Source organism: Impatiens glandulifera, chromosome 3 (genome assembly GCF_907164915.1).
Source record: "Impatiens glandulifera chromosome 3, dImpGla2.1, whole genome shotgun sequence".
Classification (NCBI taxonomy): Eukaryota; Viridiplantae; Streptophyta; class Magnoliopsida; order Ericales; family Balsaminaceae; genus Impatiens; species Impatiens glandulifera.
In genome coordinates this window covers 17,130,607-17,151,637 of record NC_061864.1, presented here as the reverse complement: position 1 = coordinate 17,151,637, position 21,031 = coordinate 17,130,607, and the positions used below count along the sequence as shown (strand labels likewise).

The 21,031-nt window shown below is 25.9% G+C and overlaps 4 protein-coding genes across 4 annotated transcripts; 2 read left to right on the top strand and 2 right to left on the bottom strand.

Annotated features, from left to right (window-relative positions):
• Window positions 1–135: 135 nt before the first annotated feature.
• On the bottom strand, window positions 136–1,071 carry LOC124932975 (RING-H2 finger protein ATL14-like). The gene has a single exon (XM_047473696.1). The coding sequence runs from the start codon at window positions 767–769 to the stop codon at window positions 338–340; it is 432 nt and encodes a 143-aa protein (XP_047329652.1). The 5' UTR covers window positions 770–1,071; the 3' UTR covers window positions 136–337.
• Window positions 1,072–6,465: 5,394 nt separating this feature from the next.
• LOC124929872 (putative EG45-like domain containing protein 1) lies at window positions 6,466–6,997 on the top strand. Its single transcript, XM_047470256.1, has 3 exons — window positions 6,466–6,574; window positions 6,660–6,921; window positions 6,991–6,997. The coding sequence occupies exons 1-3, from the start codon at window positions 6,466–6,468 to the stop codon at window positions 6,995–6,997; spliced, it is 378 nt and encodes a 125-aa protein (XP_047326212.1).
• Window positions 6,998–10,707: 3,710 nt separating this feature from the next.
• LOC124929869 (putative EG45-like domain containing protein 1) lies at window positions 10,708–11,221 on the top strand. The gene is made up of 3 exons (XM_047470254.1): window positions 10,708–10,804; window positions 10,877–11,141; window positions 11,215–11,221. The coding sequence occupies exons 1-3, from the start codon at window positions 10,708–10,710 to the stop codon at window positions 11,219–11,221; spliced, it is 369 nt and encodes a 122-aa protein (XP_047326210.1).
• A 3,231-nt stretch (window positions 11,222–14,452) lies between these two features.
• Window positions 14,453–16,042, bottom strand: LOC124932778 (RING-H2 finger protein ATL13-like). Its single transcript, XM_047473456.1, has one exon. It carries the CDS (start codon window positions 15,962–15,964, stop codon window positions 14,624–14,626), a length of 1,341 nt encoding a protein of 446 aa, XP_047329412.1. The 5' UTR covers window positions 15,965–16,042; the 3' UTR covers window positions 14,453–14,623.
• Window positions 16,043–21,031: the final 4,989 nt, after the last annotated feature.

The window sequence follows — 21,031 nt, the reverse complement described above, 5'->3', positions numbered from 1 at the left end:
CTAACAACTTAACATCAATGAATATTCACATTCCTAGTTGTCTTTACAATAACATGTTAAGGAGTCATCAGTTTCCTGGAACTACATCAAATTAAGAAAGAAATCCAAAGAAGGGATGAAACCTGCATTCTGAAACATTAATCTTATTGATGAAATAAAAAAGAAATGCAATATTTCACCAAAACACATCTCTTACAAGCTTGGAACATTGGCATTTCACAATCTTGATATTCAATTTCAATCCTCAATAGAAATTGGATATGGGTATTGTCGAAACAATTGAACTTGAAAGTTCTGAACAAAACTTTGGATGGGTTTTCATCACTAACTGCTTATGTTAAAAAGGATGTTCCTCGCCGTTAATTCGCCAGTTGCCTGCACCAGAAGGCAAGCAGACAATTCCCCGGCAAAGGGGACAACTTGCTACGTTGGTCAGCCATTTCCCGATGCAGTTCGAGTGAAACATATGACCACAATCTGGAAGGTCGCAAGCCGAATCGCCGTGATTAAAGCAATCCAAGCAAATCGGGCAATCGTGCAAACAATTATCATCTCCGCCTCCGCGGCCGCCCACGTACGAGAACCTTGGAAGGAATCTCCGTAGCTCCTCCTCGGAATACCCATTAGTGTAGCAGTCGTAACAAGAAGAAGAGCGACGACGGTGAAAATGGTGGCGGTGCATTCTAACAGAGCCAACGATGGCGAAATGGAAGAGAGCGACGGCGGCGATGAAGAGGATGATGAGGAAAAGGGAGATAATGAGAGGCATTATTATTATTATTAATGAGTTTTGGTATGGGGATTGGGGAGGATGATGGGTTTGGAGAAATGGGGGAATGGGTTGAAGAAATCATGATAATAATAATAAGGACGGGAAAGATGGTGTTGTTGGTTGTCGTCCGGTGGCATTGTTTCTGGATTTGGGAAGTCTAAGAATTACAAATCAGGTTGTCAAAAGATAAGAAGACAACGGAAGGAGGAACTGGATCGATCGATCGATCAATGAATACAAAGGATTCACAACTCCAGCAAATGGATCGATCAAGAGGGATTTTTTTTATCATTAAACATGGCCGCCGTAAACATCATCTGGTTCGGTTTAATTTGTTTGTTTTTTTAGAATAAAATAAAAATATTTCTACTATAATATATATAATATTGTAACTCTTCGGGTTCTCATACAAATAGGGATGGCAATGGGGCAGTTCGGGGCGGGGAATGCATTTACCATCCCCGCACCGTTTCTATTTCGGGGATTTTTTTAATACCATCCCCGCCCCGTTCGGTTTTATTCGGTTTCGGGGATCCCCGCGGGGCACCGTTTTAATAAAATACTTTTAAAAAAAATTAAAAATAAATAAAAAAAATTATATAAACAAATTTTTAATATAATATATTGAAATTTTATATTATTATAAAGAAATAAACTTACAACTATTATAAAATATAGTGAAAAAATAAATATATTGGAAATTTAATATATTTAATTATGTTTTATAGTGTTCGGGGTATAATCGGGGTGAGATCGGGGCGGTTCGGGACGGTTCGGGGAGGGGGACACAAATACCATCCCCGCCCCATCTCCGTTCGGTTTCGGGGAAAAACCGTCCCATACGGGGCAATTCAGTTCGGTTTTCGCGGGGCGGTTTTAAATTGCCATCCTTACATACAAAGCCTGTGAAATTACGATTATTTGATAACTAAATAGGAAGTTTAACTTTTATTATTTATATATATATAATTAAGTATTTTATATCTATATTATTTTATAATATATATAAATTAATTAATTAAATAATAATAAATAAATAAATAACACTATAAAAATAATTATATTTTCAAAACTAAATAATTTATATAACTAATAATTTAAAATAAATCACTCCAATAAAAAAAAATGCAATCCTCTACTAGTAAAAAAAAATACAAGTAATGAATAAAAAAAATAAAAATATGTTAGGAATTTATCTACGAATGTTTATAAAAAAAATTGTTAAATTTAAAATATAAAATTTAAGTTGCTTAGTTAAGCTATGTTTATGTTTGGTACAAAATATAAGACTGTATATATATAGTATTATTGTATATACAGTAAATTATAATACTTATTTGGTTAGTTTGAATTTATATATACAGTGATATTTAGGTATAAATTATACCTTGAAATAAGTATAATATAGTACCTATTCAAACTAGTTACAAGAAGGTATTAAAATTTTAATTTATTTTTAATATATTTTAATTCTATTTTTTTAATATTAACATTAATTTGTTTTATTAATTTTTCATTAAAGTTTAATTATTAAGTTTTTATTATTTTTAATTTAATTTTATATTATATTTTTAAATAAACTTATTTTATCAATTTTAATATTTTTTTTAAATAAACTTATTTTTATCAATTTTAATATTTAAAATTTTAAATAATTTTTAATTTTATTTATTTTTACAAAAAAAAGTTAAACGTTTATTATTATTTATTATAATTATTATATATTAATTCAATCATTTAAAAAAATATATATTACCATTCATATTTTAAATAAAATTATGAAATAATACTAAATATTTAATTTTCTATATTATTAATTTAAAATAATAACGTAATTAAATTATTATTTATTTATTTGATATAATATTAGTAATATTTAAAATAATTATAATAAATTTAGTATAATATTAAAATATCAAAAAGGTTATATAAAAATAATATTAAAAACATAATTAACAAAAATAAAAAAAATATTTTATTCTTATACTTAAATTTTATACTATCTGCCAAACAAAAAATTATAAACCTATATAATTTATATAATGTCTTATACTTCCAACCAAACAATAATAGTTTATATAAATTATACTTTTTTATATAAATTATACTTTTTTATACCTCCTTACAATTTATACATCTTTATAGTTTATACCTAATATGTTGTACCTGCATAACACTTTACCTGCATAGTCCCGCTTTAACTCAAAATCCTTGAAGATAAAATGGGACCGTGACATTTTGATCTTTTAAGCTGACTTTTACCATTATACTCCCTTGGTTGGGTTAGAATATTATAATTATAATGAATTGTAATGTGAAAACTAATATATATACATATATATTTAATCTTATTTTTTAATTAATTTGTATGGGTATCATCGAAATAATTGATGAACCCGTAAACAATCCATCCAACTCATTTACACTATTAATAATGTTGGGAAAATTTGACGAAATGACCCTAAAAAGGCCAATAAATGCGCTGGTGACCGGCGCATAAATTTAGTTGCGCAAATGACCACTTCAAAATATTCTGACGAAATTATCCCGTTGCGTAACGCGAAGGGCATGATTGTCTCGCGAAGGAAAAACCTGTGAAAAGTCCAGAATGATCGTGCCCTTCGCGTGACGATCGTGCCATTTGCATTACGCGATAAAATAAATTTTCAATTATATGAATTTATAACAAGACACCGTTTAAGAAAAAAAATCTTTATTTTGAGTTAATTAACCCTACATATATTAATATGCCAAGAGTTGACATTACATAAGACCAATAAACTCATCGGTTTATCCCTTCTTTTAGTTTAGTGACAACAAAAGATGAATATCCCTCAAGCCTCCATGAGATTCTGGGTTCGAGCCCGTCAAGCAACAAGTATTGCGCCTGGTTAAATGTTAAATATGTTTGCAGGCTATGTACTTAACCCGCGGGGATTAATCGCACTCTATAGGAGCAGCGGAACCCAGCGTTCTAAAAAAAAACTCATTGGTTAGTAGGATGCCGATCAAAAGCTCCTTTGAGGTCTGATTGACCTAAGATCGAGGAATGACGTAAAATGATGGTACTCATTCTTCAGGCTATTTTTTGGGTAAGCTCTTATGGCTGAAGAATACCTCCTCGCTTTTCGTCCATTTCTGTTTTCAGGAGAAAGAATCCAGTCCAAAATTAAAATTCAATACATCCCACCACAAATCACATCAAAATCTGTTAGTGTGGTCCGGTCCAAAATTAAAGTTCAATACATTCTACCACAAATCACATCAAAATGAATAGATTGTGGTGATTTTTTTAATGACGTTTGTGATTTATATGTTTAAATAATATGACATATTTTAACAACTTCTTATATAGATAACATTTTTTTTCATAAATTTAAATATGATATTTCTCACTTATAATTTATATTTTTATATTAATGTAAGTGGTCTAAAACAAATAAAATATAAATGGAAAGGGCGGACAAAAACGTAGTGACTAAGGATGGCAATTTGAATTCGCTATGCGGTAATCGAACCGAATTATCCTGTTTGGGCCGATTTTTCCTCGGTAGTTGATTGATGATGATATTTGTGTCCCCGACTTGTCTCGATCCACCGATCTCACATTGATTTTGCCCCGAATACTATAAACATAATTAAATATATAAAATTACCAATATATTTATTTATTATATTTTATAAAAGTTGTAAGTTTATTTCTTTACCATAATAATAATTTTTCAATTATACGAGTTTATAATGAGACACTGTTTTAAAAAAAAAAATTCTATTTTGAGTTCCTTAACCTTACAAATATTAACATGCCAAGATTGAAGTAAGTCCAAACTCATCGTTAGTATAGTCCAACCCAAAATTAAAGTTCAATACTTCCACCACAAATCACATCAAAACGAATAGATTACAACTAAAACATAAGAGAAAATTATAAACATGTCAACGTGGGTTATAAAGCGTGTAATAAATGTTGCACGAAACTTGTCATGATTTTTTTTATTGTCGTTTATAATTTATATGCTTAAGTAAATATACACAGATTTTAACAACTTTGTATATAGACAATATTGTTTTGTTCATAAATTTAAATATGATATTTCTCACTTATAATTTGTTTTTTTATATTAAATATAAGTGGTTGTCAAAAATAAATAAAATAAAAATGGAAAGGGTTGAGAAAAGGTAGTTTAGTGACATTCAATTAAGAAGTTCTTTAAATACTTTTATTTATTTTAAGTAAAAAAACTTAGAAAGTATTAATATATAATAATAAATAAAAAATTAATAATTTAAGAGTATTTTATAAGTATCTTGTTTAATTAATTAAGTAATGTAACTGAAAACCAAGTGAAAAAATATTTATTGAATTTGATTTATTTAAATAATATTAACCAAAAAAATTCCAATGTGAGCATTTAAATAGCTAGATAATTTTAGTGAAGGTCATTGATATATATATATATATATATATATATATATATATATATATATATATATATATATATATATATATATATATATATATATATATATATATATATATAGTGTGTGTGTTTGACCATATTTGGTCATTAAAAGTGTATTTTTGAAGATAAAAAAAAGGAATGGTAATAACATTAAGACAGTTATAAAAAAAAAAAAAAAAAAAAAAAAAAAAAAAATTTAATGACTTCAAAAATTATAAGGAATAGACTAATCATATTTTTTTTTACTTTTTTATTGGTCTAAAATATGTGGCTCTCTTTTAGTACACACTATATAGGTCTTGTCTAACAAATTATGTATTTTTTTTTTTAAATGAAACACACTCTTTAATTAACTCCAAAATTAAATATTTACCACTATCATTTTTATATATTTACCTTTCTTATTTTATTTATTTTACTTATTTTATTTAATTATTAAGTTTTTTATCATTAAATATAATTAATTAATTAATTTTTAATATTTTTTATTTTATTTATTTAATTAAAAATACAAAATATTATTATTTTTATATTATAATAATTTAAAATATATAAAATATTAAAGTGCGTCTTGATTTAATAAAATATAAATATTTTATATTTTATTATATTAATTATATATATATATATATATATATATATTAAAATACATAAAACCAATAGTTAAATGATTCATTTTATTTTATAAATAAAATTATTTATTAAATAATAATTAGTCTAATCATAATATTTTAATTAATAATATTATATATTAATAATTATAATATAAAAATAATAATATTTTGTATTTTTATTTAAATAAATAAAGTTTTAAAAAATATATTAAAAATTAATTAATTAATTATATTTTATAAATAAAAACTTAATAATAAAATAAAATAAAATAAATAAAATAAAAAAGATAGATATAAAAAAGTGATAAGGATAAATAAGTAATTTTAGAGTTAATTAAAGAGTGAGAGATAAATATATAATTTTTTAATAAATATTAACAGACATGTCCACACAATTTGATACCCATGTATTATTATAAAAAGTACAAATAAAGTAGGTTTTTGTAGATTAGATATATGCAAAATTAATTAATGAAGTTTATTATAAAAAGTACAAATAAAGTTCCTTTCTTAAGAAAAGAAAAATTAATATCAATCCTCAACATCCACCCTCCCTATAAAATTAGGTCAAAGATGGATCATATTATTCATCCTCCACTAAAATTAATAAATCAAAATGGACTGCAAAATTTGTTACTCTCTCATTGTTTTGGTAGTTGCCTTGAGCCTAGTCTATTCTAGTTCAGCCATACCAGCCAAAGCGTTTTTCTACACAGTATATGTTCGTAAGTATATTTCTCTCTGTCTCCTCGATCGCAAAATATGTTTCTGTATTAATTAAATTCTTTTTATTGATGAATATATATATAGCATCCGCATGCTACAAAAACCAAACACAAGGGAATTTTGTAGCATCTGTTGGTGACTCATTATGGAACAATGGTGCCATTTGCGGGAAGATGCTCAAAGTCAAGTGCATTGCAATCCCCCAGGGCTGCTTGGGATCGGGAATGGTGACGGTTAAGGTCGTTGATCATTGTATTGATTGTAATTATCCAATCGAACTCTCTTATGATGCCTTCAAGTCTATTGGTGATATTGGTGCCGCCGTTATGGATATAGATTACCAAGTGTAAGTTCAAATTTATTTAGTTATATTTATTGATTATATTTGTTAATTGATTGTGTGAATATATTTCAGGCTTTGAGTTGCATAGATCAGAAAAATTGGGAGTGAGAATAATAAGTAATAGTGGAAAATTTACTTACTCATTTTGTAATTGATGCCATATAATAAAACATTATTTCATTTTACATTTGATACATAGTTTTTGATTAATTTTCTACTTTAAGAACATGAGAATTAATTGAATCAATAACTCCAATTTAATATATTATTTAATACATTTGATAAAGTTTTAAAATTAAGTATGGATAAAAAAATAAATTATACTTATTGTATAGGAACAAAAAGTTTTAAGCTTTATTGATATAAAAATATTTTTTTAATTATGATATTTGCGTGCTCATAGACTAATTTTTAAATCAATGCACTAATCAAGTTTATGTTTGAGTTAAAATATGTTGTTTGTTTAATATTAATGCATTGTATCCATTCCAAAATCAAACCAACTATTGTACCAAATAAAGATAAAATTTCGAGCTCAATCTTAAAATTTCTAAGAGGAGCCTAAAGAGTCTCATTTAAACAAACTTCTAAACTAAGCAAACTATAAAGTTTAAAATTTACCATACTAAGATTTTACGATTTTATAAATAATTTCGATTTTACTATTTTATACGACTATGCGGGACAAAAAAAAAGTGATTTTATATTTGAATTGAATTAACGTAACTAATTTATAAATATAATTTTTTTTATAGTGTTATTTATTTATTATTTAATTATAAATATTTTTTAAGACTATGAACGTATAAAATACTTAGTTATATATATATATATATATAATATAATATTTTTATAAAATAAATTCTCAATTTATAACTAAAAATGATTTTAAGCACTCTATTAATATGTATAGAACTGGAGGATAAGTGAACAAACTCATGTAGATATTCAAACCAAAATTCAAGTTCAACTTAGCCTTAAACAATCATTCTCTTTTTTTTTATTCTTTATTTTACTACTCATTTAAAATAGAATATTAATATATAAACAATTATATGAATTAAATCACACAATAATTCTCACAATAGCTTGAAACATAAAATAAATTACAAAAATTGGCCGAAACTAACATTCTAAAACTTTAAATATAAATATTTTTTACTCAATCAATGAAATGAAGCGAAATTTAGACAGGTTAAAATATAAAATAAGTTGTGTAGATCTATTATTCTAACATATTCCAACCACAAATCACATCAAAACCAATATCAATCGAGTTTGAACTCAACTAAAACATAAAAGAAAGTTACAAGCACGCCAATGTGTTTAAAAAACGTGAAATAAATGTTACGCCATAACTAGTCATAATTTTTTAATGCCGTTTGTGATTTATATCTGTAAATAAATTTGACATATTTTAAAACCTTCTTATGGAGACAATATGTTCTTTGTTCATACATTTAAATATGATATTTCTCTCATTTATAAGAAAATAATTACATTAAATATAAGTGCTTGTCAAAAGAAAACAAATAAAATAAAAATGGAAAGGGTTGAGAAAAAGTAGTTTAGTGACATCCAATTAAGTGATGGCCAAAGAAATAAATAATTGTAATGAAGTTCATTGCTATATATTCTAATGAACTTGAGTTGGAATATGTGTTTGACAATAGTTGGTCATCAGTCATCCCAATCAAAAATGTATTTATTTTTAATAACTTTACGACAGTTATAAAAAAAACAAACATGATAGTCATTAAATATAACTTTAAAAAATCTCAAGAATAGATAATAATATTTTTCTCTAACTTGTTTATTTTTGTCTAAAATCTTATAGTACACAACTACACATAGTGTATTCAGGTCTGACGTACATACGTGTGAGCTCGTGGGCCCATATCAAATAAAAAATTACATTATATTATATATTTATGTTTCCATAGATATAATTTCATAGTTTATTCTTTTAATTTTAATTCTTTTATCTTCATTCTTCTATAATTTCTTTATAATTTGTTTTCATATTTTACCATTTCATTCCCAGCCAAACAAATATTTTAGTTCACTAATTATTTTCATCAATATTATTTTATTTCACTAATTCGTATTTCATTAATTATTTACACTGATACTAATGTTCAAAAGACCTAGAATTTTCTTCTCTTTTATTTTTATTTTTATTTTTTAATTCTCTTCCCTAATTTAACATTTTACTTAGTATAATCGTCAACTTAATTATTTATAAGATATTTATAATTGTGTTTATGCATGTTTGATTAATATACAACCTTGAAAATTTATCAGGGTAGTATTACTTAGTTGTTTTTAAAATTTTCGTCACACTCTAATTACACTCTAATTGTTTGATAAAAAATATCTAATTTTATTTTTCTTTAGTTTTGTAATCTTTACCTTCTAATTATTCGATAAAATTCTCATTTAATTTGAGTAATTAAGTTTATCTTAAAATTAATATAAACATATTTTGTGAGTTAAACATTCAGTTATTTATTAAAATAACATTTTATGATAAATTATGTATAGATAAATAAAAAAATGAAACATCAACCTATTGCAAATAAATGAAAAACATTAATATCTTCAATTTTTAAAAGAGATCCTCAAACTAGTGAAAATTCTCCGTCCACGGTCTCTAAAATTCAAAATCAATATAGTAAAACTTTTCTAATTTTCTTTTCTAACTACGAACATCGTTAAACGACAAAACTGTTTCCACATTATAAACTTGGTATGATGCGGAATTTGAAGAAGTGTTGAGTTGTGTCAAATAATTCATCGAGAATACAATTAAAATGTGAAGACGAAACTTCACAATAAAATTGAAGATAATTTTAATTACTATCGACTACTTGACACTATATGTTAAACGAGATTTAACTAAGGATATTATATATATATATATATTTTATTTTAGATGAGTTCTCGGTAGCCTCAACTTATTTAAACATTATACTATAACATCTCTTATATTTAAATAATTTATTATTTAAATTCAAGCTCACCCCAAGTCGAATTCTTAGGTCCTTTCCCTGAGTGTATTGTATGGGTAATGTCGAGATCAACATAATTCTTTTAGGACAATGGATTATATGTGACAAGATTTTGAGAATGAGGAAAATTATATGCAATCTTTTTTTATTTTTTTTATGAATTATTTAAATTAAACATGAGTCTTCTCAAAATATCTATTTAAATTATAAAATAAATAATAAGATATATTTATTATTATTTTCAAAAGAATTAATTTATAAAAATATATTTACATTTTTGTAGATAAATATTATCTCATTGGTTCTAGATACCTATGAAATATTATCTAACTATCTATTAAAAAAACTTTGATACCACTTACTAAAATAGTTTAAGTGACAAAGATCTTATTTAAGAGTTCAAATGACACATATTTAGTTCTAACTAAAATGTTTTTAGTTGAAGTTGAGTATAAAAAAAAATCTTTATTTTTGACAAAATATTTTACCCCTATATGTTTTGGGGGATATTCTGTTTTTTAATAGATGTCAATAGGTAGATACACAAATGTGATCACCATGTATTATTAAAACAAAAGTACAAATAAAAAGTAGGTTTTGGAATACTAGATATATGTAAATTTATTAATAAAGTTTCTTTCTTAAGAAAAGAAAAACTAATATCAATCCATCAACAACCACCAACCAAACTTGTTTTTATCTCAAACATGTCTAAAGTGAATCAATTCATCCCTATAAAATTATGTCGATGATGCATCCTCCACTAAAATAAATCAAAATGGGCTATAAAATCATTGTTTTCGTAGTCGCATTGAGCCTAGTCTATTCTACTTCAGCCATACCAGGGAAAGCGAGTTTCTACACAAAATCTATTCGTAAGTACACTTCCCCGGCCCCTCTCCTTGTGTAATATGTTTTTGTAATAAATTCTTTTTATTGATGAATAGCATCGGCGTGCTACAAAAACGAAACACAAGAAGGGAATATGGTAGCATCGGTTGGTGACTCATTATGGAACAATGGTACCATTTGCGGGAAGAAGATCCAAGTCAGGTGCACCGCAGCCAAGGGCTGCAAGGGATCGAAAATGGTGACGGTTAAGGTTATTGCTCATTGTATTGGTTGTGGTCCTCGAATCAATCTCTCGTATTCTGCCTTCACGTCTATTGTTAATATTGATGAAGCCATCATCATCGATATAGATTACCAATTGTAAGTTAAAATTTATTTATTTTTATTTATTGGTTATATTATTGTTAATTGATTGTTTGTGAATAATTTTCAGGCTTTGAGTTGAGTTGCACATGTGAGAATAAATAATAGTGGAAATTGAGTTACTCCTAATGTAATTGCTGTCATATAATAAAACATTATTTTATTCAACATGTGATACATACTTTCAGTATTTTTTTTACATTTTTTTAAGCATATGAGAATTAATTGAATCAACAACTCCAATTTGGTATATTATTTAATACATTTGATAAAGTTTTAAAATCAAGCTATGGATCAAAAAGAAATTATATTTATTGTATGAGAACTAAAATTTAGATTTTAGTTTTGAGCTCCACTTATTGACATATATTTTTCTGTAAATGTGATGTTTTGTGTGTTTGCATGTTCATCGACTAATTTTTAAATCACTAAAATAATCAATTTTATGTTTTGGTTAAAATGTATTGTTCGTTTAATATGTAAATGTGTCGTATTCATTCCAAAATCAAAACCAACTACCATACCCAATCAAGTTAAAATATCGAGAAAAGCCAAAATAGACTTATTTACGATTTATGAGTTTATAAATAATTTTAGTTTTACGATTTTATACGATTATGCGAGACCCAAAAAGTGAATTTATATTTTAATTGAATTAATTTATAAATGTATTTTTTTATGGTGTTTTAATTTATTATTATATAATTTATTTAATATTTAATTATATATTTTTTTGAAAATGACGGGTATAAAATATTTAATTATATATATGAATAATTCTATTTTATGAGTTTACAACTAAAATACGATATTAAGTAGATTCTCGATTTTGAGTACATTAACTTTATCGTTATTAATATGTCTAGAACTAGATTAAGATAAGCTGGATAGTCTATATGTATTTAATACCGAAACTCAAGTTCAACTTAGCCTTATACAATCATTCTATTATTTTTTTTTAAATTCTTTATTTTACTACTCATTTGAAATAGAAAACTAATATATAAACAATACAAAATTTAAAAAGACTGCGATTTTAAGACTATTAATTTTGAGTACATTAATTTTACCTTTATTAATATGTCTAAAACCGACTTAGAATAAGCTGAACAAACTCATGGATGAGGTAGTTCAAACCAAAAATAAAATTCAATTTAGTCTTAAACAATTATTCTACTATTTTTTAATTCTTTATTTTACAACTCATTTCAAATAGAACATTAATAATTTATATGCATGAAATCACACTATAATTCTCACAATACCTGAAACATAAAATAAAATTAAAAAAGTAGACTGGCCGAGAATTTAATGTTTTTTAAAAATCACTCCATTAAAATCCTTACATTCTAAAACTTTAAATATAAATATTTTTTATTCAACCAATAAAATGAAGTGAAATTTAGATTCAACCAATGAAATGAAGCGAAATTTAGTCCTATTTAAAACTTAATTAAATGTACATTAATTATTATACATATTTACCCTAATTTATAATTTCATTTCTATTTGAATCCGAAAAATTCTCCAAAATATTAACTTGATCACAATTCCAGTTACGTATGTATTTTTTACTTATTTATATTTTTGTCAAAATTTAAAATAAAACCTATTTAGTTAATTTTAAAAAATTGATAAAAATAATTATGTAGTATAATCTAAAAATTTATAAAAAAAAAAACTTTATTTATCTACGTACTTTCCACCCAAAAAAACGAATTAAGTTGGGACTTTTTTTTTTTTTTTTTTTTATTTATAAATGAGCATCAAGATTCCTCATTTATCAAATCAGACTCAGCCCAATTAAAATAAGATTCCAGCCCATTAGATTTTACATTAAGCCCTATGATATATATGTTATAATCAAAGGTTTTTTTTTTTTTTTTTGATGATGATCTCACTCTAATATAATATTTTTAAGAATCAATTTTGAGATATCATATAAAATTTATATCATGTGCTAATATAACAACATTATTTAAAAAAAGATGGAATTTTAATACAAATAAAATAAAAAATAATCATTAAAGGTCAATGTAGTGACCACATGAGAAAACATCACTCATAAATGTATTTTATCTTCTCTCTTCACACTAAATGCAAAACAGCCTGTTATCCGTGAATAATAATAATAATTCATAATTGCAAATTCTGAATTATCAAATTAGCACATGTAGTTTGTTAATATATTTAAATCGAGACTAAATGTTTTTATCATATTAAAATATTTAACTTATTATTAATTAGATGTAGTAGTCACTAGTCAGTCTGTATTTATTTTGCAATTGATATCTGACACCAAAACTCTTTACTCCTTTCATACCTACTAGTGGTGACCACACCATCTAATTCTTAAAATGCATTTATGTCGTATTTATCTTGGTTGGTTTAACTTACTTTTGTAATGTTACGATCATTTTAAATTAAAGAAAAAAAAGTAAGGGTATCGAAAGACAGTCGGTGACTCAATTTTCCAATTGTTTAGAACGCTTCTTCGGAAAGTAAACGACTCGTAAACAATATTCTTTTCATTTGAATTAATTTATTGAGTCAATATGTTAAAATATTCACAATCTCAAATAAATATATAAGAAATTGAAGTTTTATTCTCCTGAAATGCATTTATAACTTATTTAGCCCAATTTGTCCAATTTACTTTTGTAATGGTATGATTTTTTGAGATTAAAAGAAAAAAAGTAATGCAACTTTCATCCAATGAACAACAACGATTACTGCAAGCTTTGTTATGCCGAAACCTAAATGTTAAGTCAGCAACACTGCCAAATGCCACTTCTTTCCGTCGCATCCGTCTTCAAGACGATCTAGTCACAGGTTTTCACTTTTCAGTAAGTGAAAGATTTGTCCCCGGGTGTACGTTAAAAACTTCTATAGTAGAACTCATTCGAGAGGGAACTTCTATAGTAGAACTCATTCGAGAGGGCCTGGCAGTCTTAAGAATAGTTCAGGTGATTTCCTTATATAAAAAGTCACCTCCAATTAGGAGTCAAATAAAAGAAGGAAAGACTACGCTTTAAAAAGAACTAAATTGTCTCTTCACTTGAATTAACTTATAATGAGTCAATTTGTTAATATATTAACAAACTTGGATAAATAGATAAGAAATTGAAATTTTAATCTCATAAAATACATTTATATCTTATTTATTCTGGTTCGTCCAACTTACTTATATCATGGTACCGTCTCTGATTCAATTTAACTTAAAATGCATTTAAAACGTCTTAAAATAATTAAATCACTTAAATATGACTTTTTTACCGACATATTAATCACAAATTCGAAGAAATATATAAGAAATTGAAATTTTAATCTTATAAAATGGTTAAATTAAATTGAGTATAGGAAAGTAAGAGGTACAACACAAACTAAAAATATTTGTAACATTTTGTTTGATTTGATAATGAAGAAATATGTATAAAAATCATAAATAGAAAATTAAAAACATATAATTAAAATTAAAACTAAACATTTGGGGAAGAAGATGAATGAACAACCTTGTTCTGTTCACCGACTAGCCAAAGTAAAGTCCTTCTAGCAAAAGACGGTTGGCTCGGTTGAGAAGCAAAACTAGACCGGTTCTGGTTTTCCTCGTCGCAACCCAAAACGCTACTCCCACCGCCAACGCTCTTGCGTTTAAAATCATCATCTCCGGCAACCGAATTCCTGAACGAAAACGCCCGTCCGGCCGATCTATCAAACTCCTTCGTCGTCCTTTGCCAAATCTTAGAAAAAGAGAAGCTATCTCTTTCTCTTTCTCCTTCTCTTGAATTCTTACCTATAGAACTTTCGAATCCATTGAAATCTCTTCTTGATTCGCAATCGCATTCCGACATAGCCAATCTCTGACCGCCGCCGCCGCCGCCCAGCGGTAAAGATGGTTTCTTGCTTGATAGTTTCTTAATCGGAGTTCTAATGGGTACACGAAGAGATGAAGTTTCATCTAATATATAAGCAAATGAACCCATAGAGAAACATCTTCTAGAATCAACAGTACTGCTATTAACAACACTACTACCTTCTTGTTCATCTTCTCCGGCAGCAGAAGCACCGTCAACATTCTTAAACTTTCCGAGCTTAACCGCCACCACTTTTTCCCCTGTTCCAACAGGAATCGGTTGAATCGAATCATCCTCAATGGAATTGTTAATACCCATTTGACAATTCTCCCTATCTGGGTCAAGAATCTCTCTAGAACTCTCCCCACTGCCGGATTCAAGCACAAGAACGATCGGAGACCGGCTAGCGTTTGGTGAGAAATCAGAAATCAAACTAGCCCGACAAAGAGGACAAGTTGAATGAGACAGTAACCATGTATCAATACACTCCATGTGAAAAGCATGGCTACATTTAGGTAACAATCTGAGATTATCATCAGCCTCAAATTCACAAAGACAAACAGCGCAATCAAATGGGTCTTTAACACCTATAATCGATTTGTAATTGAAAACAGGGAGAGTGTCTATAAACGATTGATCAACTCCGGCATCATGAAGATTAAAGAGTTGCTGTAACTGACCTTGAAGGGCGGTTACGTTATCAAAATCATCTGGGTCTCTATTTTGAGGTCTTAAAAGGAATCTAACTAAGAGATGAAGTAATCCGGAAACAAAGAAAATGATTGCGAGAATCACGATGATGAGTAATATACTCGGGCTTACCTTCTGGTCTAAATTGAATCCGTTTGAATGAAGATTCGACATTTGAGTTAACGGAGGAGGAGGTGGTTGCCGGAAAGATAAAGATGCTTGTTGCGACGGCGAGAGAAAGCTTCCGTCTTTCATTTGAAGGAAAACCCAACTCATATTTTCCACGAATTGTAACCTAAAGATTCAATCTTTATGAAATGGGGGAGTTGGAAGGAAGTAAATGCAATGTTTGATATTTGAAAAGGGGGAGATTTGAAGCATTAATTGCATCTCGGATCTCATTAAAGGGAATGCAATTATACAGCCATTAATGGGTTTTAGTAATACCAAGAGAAATTTACAAAAGTTTGAGCTTTTTTAAAAAAAAAAAATTGATGATTTTTTTTTTTTTTAAATTCGATCTTTCATCTTCAACTTCTTCTTCAGTTGACTTAATGAAACCCATCTGCACATACCCCAATGGCGCCATTAATTCACATTGTTTAAAATAAATTAAACCTGTTTTTTTTTCTTTAATGGGGATTAGAGCTTTGATTATTTTAATCTCATTATTAGACTTTTAAGAGTTCTATTCTCTTCCTTTTTTTCTTCTGATTCCACTAGTCTTTACCTAATGTAAAGACAAAATTATCAAGTCAGAGAGATAGATTATTATTATTATTATTATTATTATTATTATTATTATTATTATTATTATTATTATTATTATTAATCTGACTAGACTAAGTGACTTTCAAAATAAAGATTATGTAAAGCCATGTTTAAAAATGAAAAATAACACTATTAAACTAGTTTAGTGGTAAGAATCAACTTAAAAAACCAATATATCACGTTTTCGACGGTTTTCGATTTCAATCTAATAGGGTTTTGAGTTTAAGTTTTATTTCAAAATAAAAATAAAAGTTATTTCTTCCATTCCTATATTACTAAAAGGCAAGTTATAAATTCATAAAGACAGACAGTCTATTTTGTTTAGTTTTTCACTTTAATAAAAGTTCAAAAAGAAAGATATATATTTGGAAAAAAAAGTAACAGAATAAAATTAGCATAATTTATTAAAAGATTTTTTTTCTTCTAATGAACTTTTTACCTAAAAATATTTATTCAATTAAATCATATTTTTATATATAAAATACAATAAAATTAATTTAATTTTTAATTTTGATAATTTTAAAATTAATTATGATAAAATGTCATTTTTAAAGAATTTGTAAGGATAAAAAGAGTATTTCTTAGGGAGTTATTATTGTGATTAAATATAGACTATAATTTAAGGAAATTAGTTTATCGTATTCTCTTACATTATCTTTACGTATTCACAATATTTGGATGGCTATTACTAAGGATATATTGGATTGTATATACATAGTCATTAATGGTTTTCCATTACCTTATATTTTGGTGAATGATTTAGAATTAGTAAGACCTGTTTGGAGAGCTTGATCTTGATTTTTGTTTTAATGATCCATTTGTCTTGGTTTCTTGTTGATTAGTTGTTATTAAACAATATTCAAACCAAACAAGGTCTTAATGGAATGGAGAAGTCAAGCCACATAGAAGAAGGGTCTCCTAACTAGGTTATGTCCCCTTAATGATGCAATATGGAATCCATTAATAAATAATAATAATAATAATAATAATAATAATAATAATAATAATGTAATATAGAGATTTGTGCGTATGCAAATCAGGGATTTACTAATATCGATGATCTAATAATTTAATCCTTAGGTGGCAAACATGTTCACTAATTTACTGCTAAAATTACTTATCCTTTATAATTACTTCATGTCATCATCTCATAAACTATTAATTTACTTCTTTTGAAAAAATAATAATAATAATTTTTTATAACCATTTAACATGATCACCCTCCTTTCCAATTTAAAATACTCCAACTTATTTTGTATACCAGAATTCAAACTTGATGTTTAAATTCTTACATATCTCTAAGTTTATTGTGACAACTGTATATAAATTGATGACAATGAGGAAAATTCATTAATAGTTGGATTTTTGTGCAATGTTAAACCGTAATGACGATCTCATTTGCTGCTTTTTTGTCATAACGTATGAATAAATTTAAAGAACTTTAGTAGATAAAGTTCTAATTTTGTAAAAGTTAATGAACTAGTTTAAAGTCAAGTTGAATGACATCATTCACTAAAGTGTAAGATTATAAAGGTTTCTCATAATTTGTAGTAGATTATCACAAAATAATATATCACAATTATATTCTTATCTAGTTTGAGTAAATATGTGGTTTTTAACTTTAAAAAAGTTGTATGTCCCAAAATACGATTATATATATTATATCACGATTTCGAACAATTATAAACTCACTTCAAATTAAAACGTTTAATTGAAAATCTAATAATAGATTATATATTTAAATAATATAAACTTCTCACTTTTTTCTATGTGCAAAATGCATGGCAATATGAACATTTGAAGTTAATAAAATTAATGTTGACTTTGTAATGAACTGAATTTGACATTGAGTCAATTAGCCCATTTTCAGGGAAATGTCATAACCACATTATAGAGCCTAACGCCATTAATTAAAAGACAATATCATAAATTAATTAGTATTTTATGAAATGTTTTTTTTATCACAATTGTTTTATAATAATGTCTTAAATTAAATCAATTGGATGGAATTGAACACCTTTCTAGTTAGCTAGAAGCATAAAATATATATATTTGGAAAGATTTCAATGAAATACTTATTTTATTTAATATAATTTATATCATAATATAATCAACTAATCAACTCGTACATCTTCCAGCCTTAAGATTAAAAAAATGGTAAATGTAATGCGATTAAAATTTTTTAAACATAATGTAATAAAGATGGAAGGCATAATTCTTTACAAATTGAAACCAATGAAAAAATCTTTATTTTATACTTAACTCTGTTTATAAAATTGGTTTTCAAAATAATTAAACAAGTATTATGAACATTTAAGGACTATTTTCAAAAAAAGTTTAATAGCTAAATATAAATATATTTGGGATAAAAGTTTAATATTTTACTTTATATATTTTGAACTACATATAAGTGCAAATGAAATAAACAATCCAAAAAAATAGAGTTGTTTTAAGACAATATTTTAAAATTAATCTAAAACTATTTAATAAAATATTTAAAATGACCTTCTTAATATTATATCAAACTTACAATAACTAAACAATTTAACATCACTCATTACTTTTTTAAAGCCACGAAAACTAGGTACGATATTGACATTAACTACACGTGCTATAACTCGGATAAACTTGTCGGATAAACTTATACATATATTCGCTATTCCCTTACAATATCAGAACAGTGAATTTTAAAATTAAAAAAATAATAAATAATTAATTAGTTTATTTTTTAAAATAAAGAAGAGGGCGATCATTGATTAGATTAATTAATTAATATAGCTAAGGTGTCACTATTTTTATTGGATATTTAAGCCAATTACACAAATACTCAACTTGCTAGAATATTTATTTCTTTGAAGATTAAAAAGGGTAATATTAATTTTAATCTTGTGTGTTAATTTAAAAATATCGTCTATATTTAATTTAATTTAATTTAATTTAACCACATTGTACCACATGTTAACAAATCAACTATTTTCTTCCATTTTCACAATTTCTTCATTTCTGTGTTAATTTTTAATTAACCACCTAATTAACTAATGAATATCAATTAACCAATTAACATTATCTTATCCATTAATGTTAAGAAAATTGATATTTGTCCGGCCAGGAAAATCAATTTAAAAACCTAAACTAAAACTATGGAGGTAAACGAGTCAAGCAAGCTTAAGCTCGACTCAATTAAATATTTATTAGTTCGGCTGTTCGGCTCGAACTTGAGTTCGAACGAGTTTATAAATTTGAACTCGAGATTGACTCGACTAGTTACCTATAAGTTTCGCTCGAAAACTTGAACCGAAATTATTTTTTCAATATTTGTGAAGAAAAAAAATATTTATTTTAAATTTTAGGTTTTAATATTAAAATAAATAAAAATATATATTATTTATTATCAGACTCGATAAAGCTCCCCAAGTCATCGAGTAAGGATTATATAAGCTCGAACTTTAAACGAGTTGGCTCGAGCTCGAATCAAACTTTATCAAAGTCAAGTTCAAGTCATGTTTTGACCGAACACGAACAACTTTGCTCATCTGGATCCTAACCATAAATAGTAACAAACTTTAAAATAAACAATGATTCAATTATTTGTAAAATTAAATTGTACTACACTTTCATTACTCTATATCTAAGTGTTCTTTGTATAAACTGAAACTGATTTAATTATTATTATTATTTTTAAATAAGACTCTTTTATATTGAATTATCCTAATTAGCTTAGTTAAATTTTTATTACATTGAACATTAATTTGAAATTCATATAAGAAATAATTAACACTTATGATATTCAATATAAAAATGAATAGTAAAAAATGCATAATATGTGATTTAGCTTAATTTAAGAAGAATTGTTATGATATCAAAGCAAAATTAGACTATTATTATTATTATTATTATTATTAATAAAGACAATTAAAGCTAATCTCATTTACCTGCTAATTAAGCACTCATCACATGTGCCTTCCAGATAATTTCTTATATCATGTTACCATATTCTATGATGACTTTAACAACAAAAAATACTTCATATAAAATATGCATAGTCAACATAAGTTGACTTTAATTAAATTTATATTATGAACTTATTATACTGTCATTGAATAAACTCCAAACAAATAGTAAGATATTTAACTCAAATACCTTTATTTTATTTTATTTTTAAATATAAAAATTCAAATAACTTATTTTTTCTATTAAATATGTCAAATTATTTTTGGATAAAAATCTCAAATAAATCATCATCTAATGTTAGGGCTTGTTTGATATTGGTTATTTGGAGTTTTTTTTAATGAGTTAATTTTTTTTCTAACAAATAACAGGTTATTTAAAATTTTAATTGGTTGAATTATTATAATGTTTTTTTATATTTAATATTTATAAAAATAAATAAAGATATTTTAGTTTATTATTTCAAGAGTCAAGATAGATACAAAGAAGTTGTGAATGAAAGTAAGACCACGAATCTCTACGTGACTTTTCACTTGTGCAAGAGAGAAATAATAATAAAAAATCAAACAAAAAAATGACAATGTTCTGGACAAAAATATTCTGAACATGGTCATGTTCAAGATA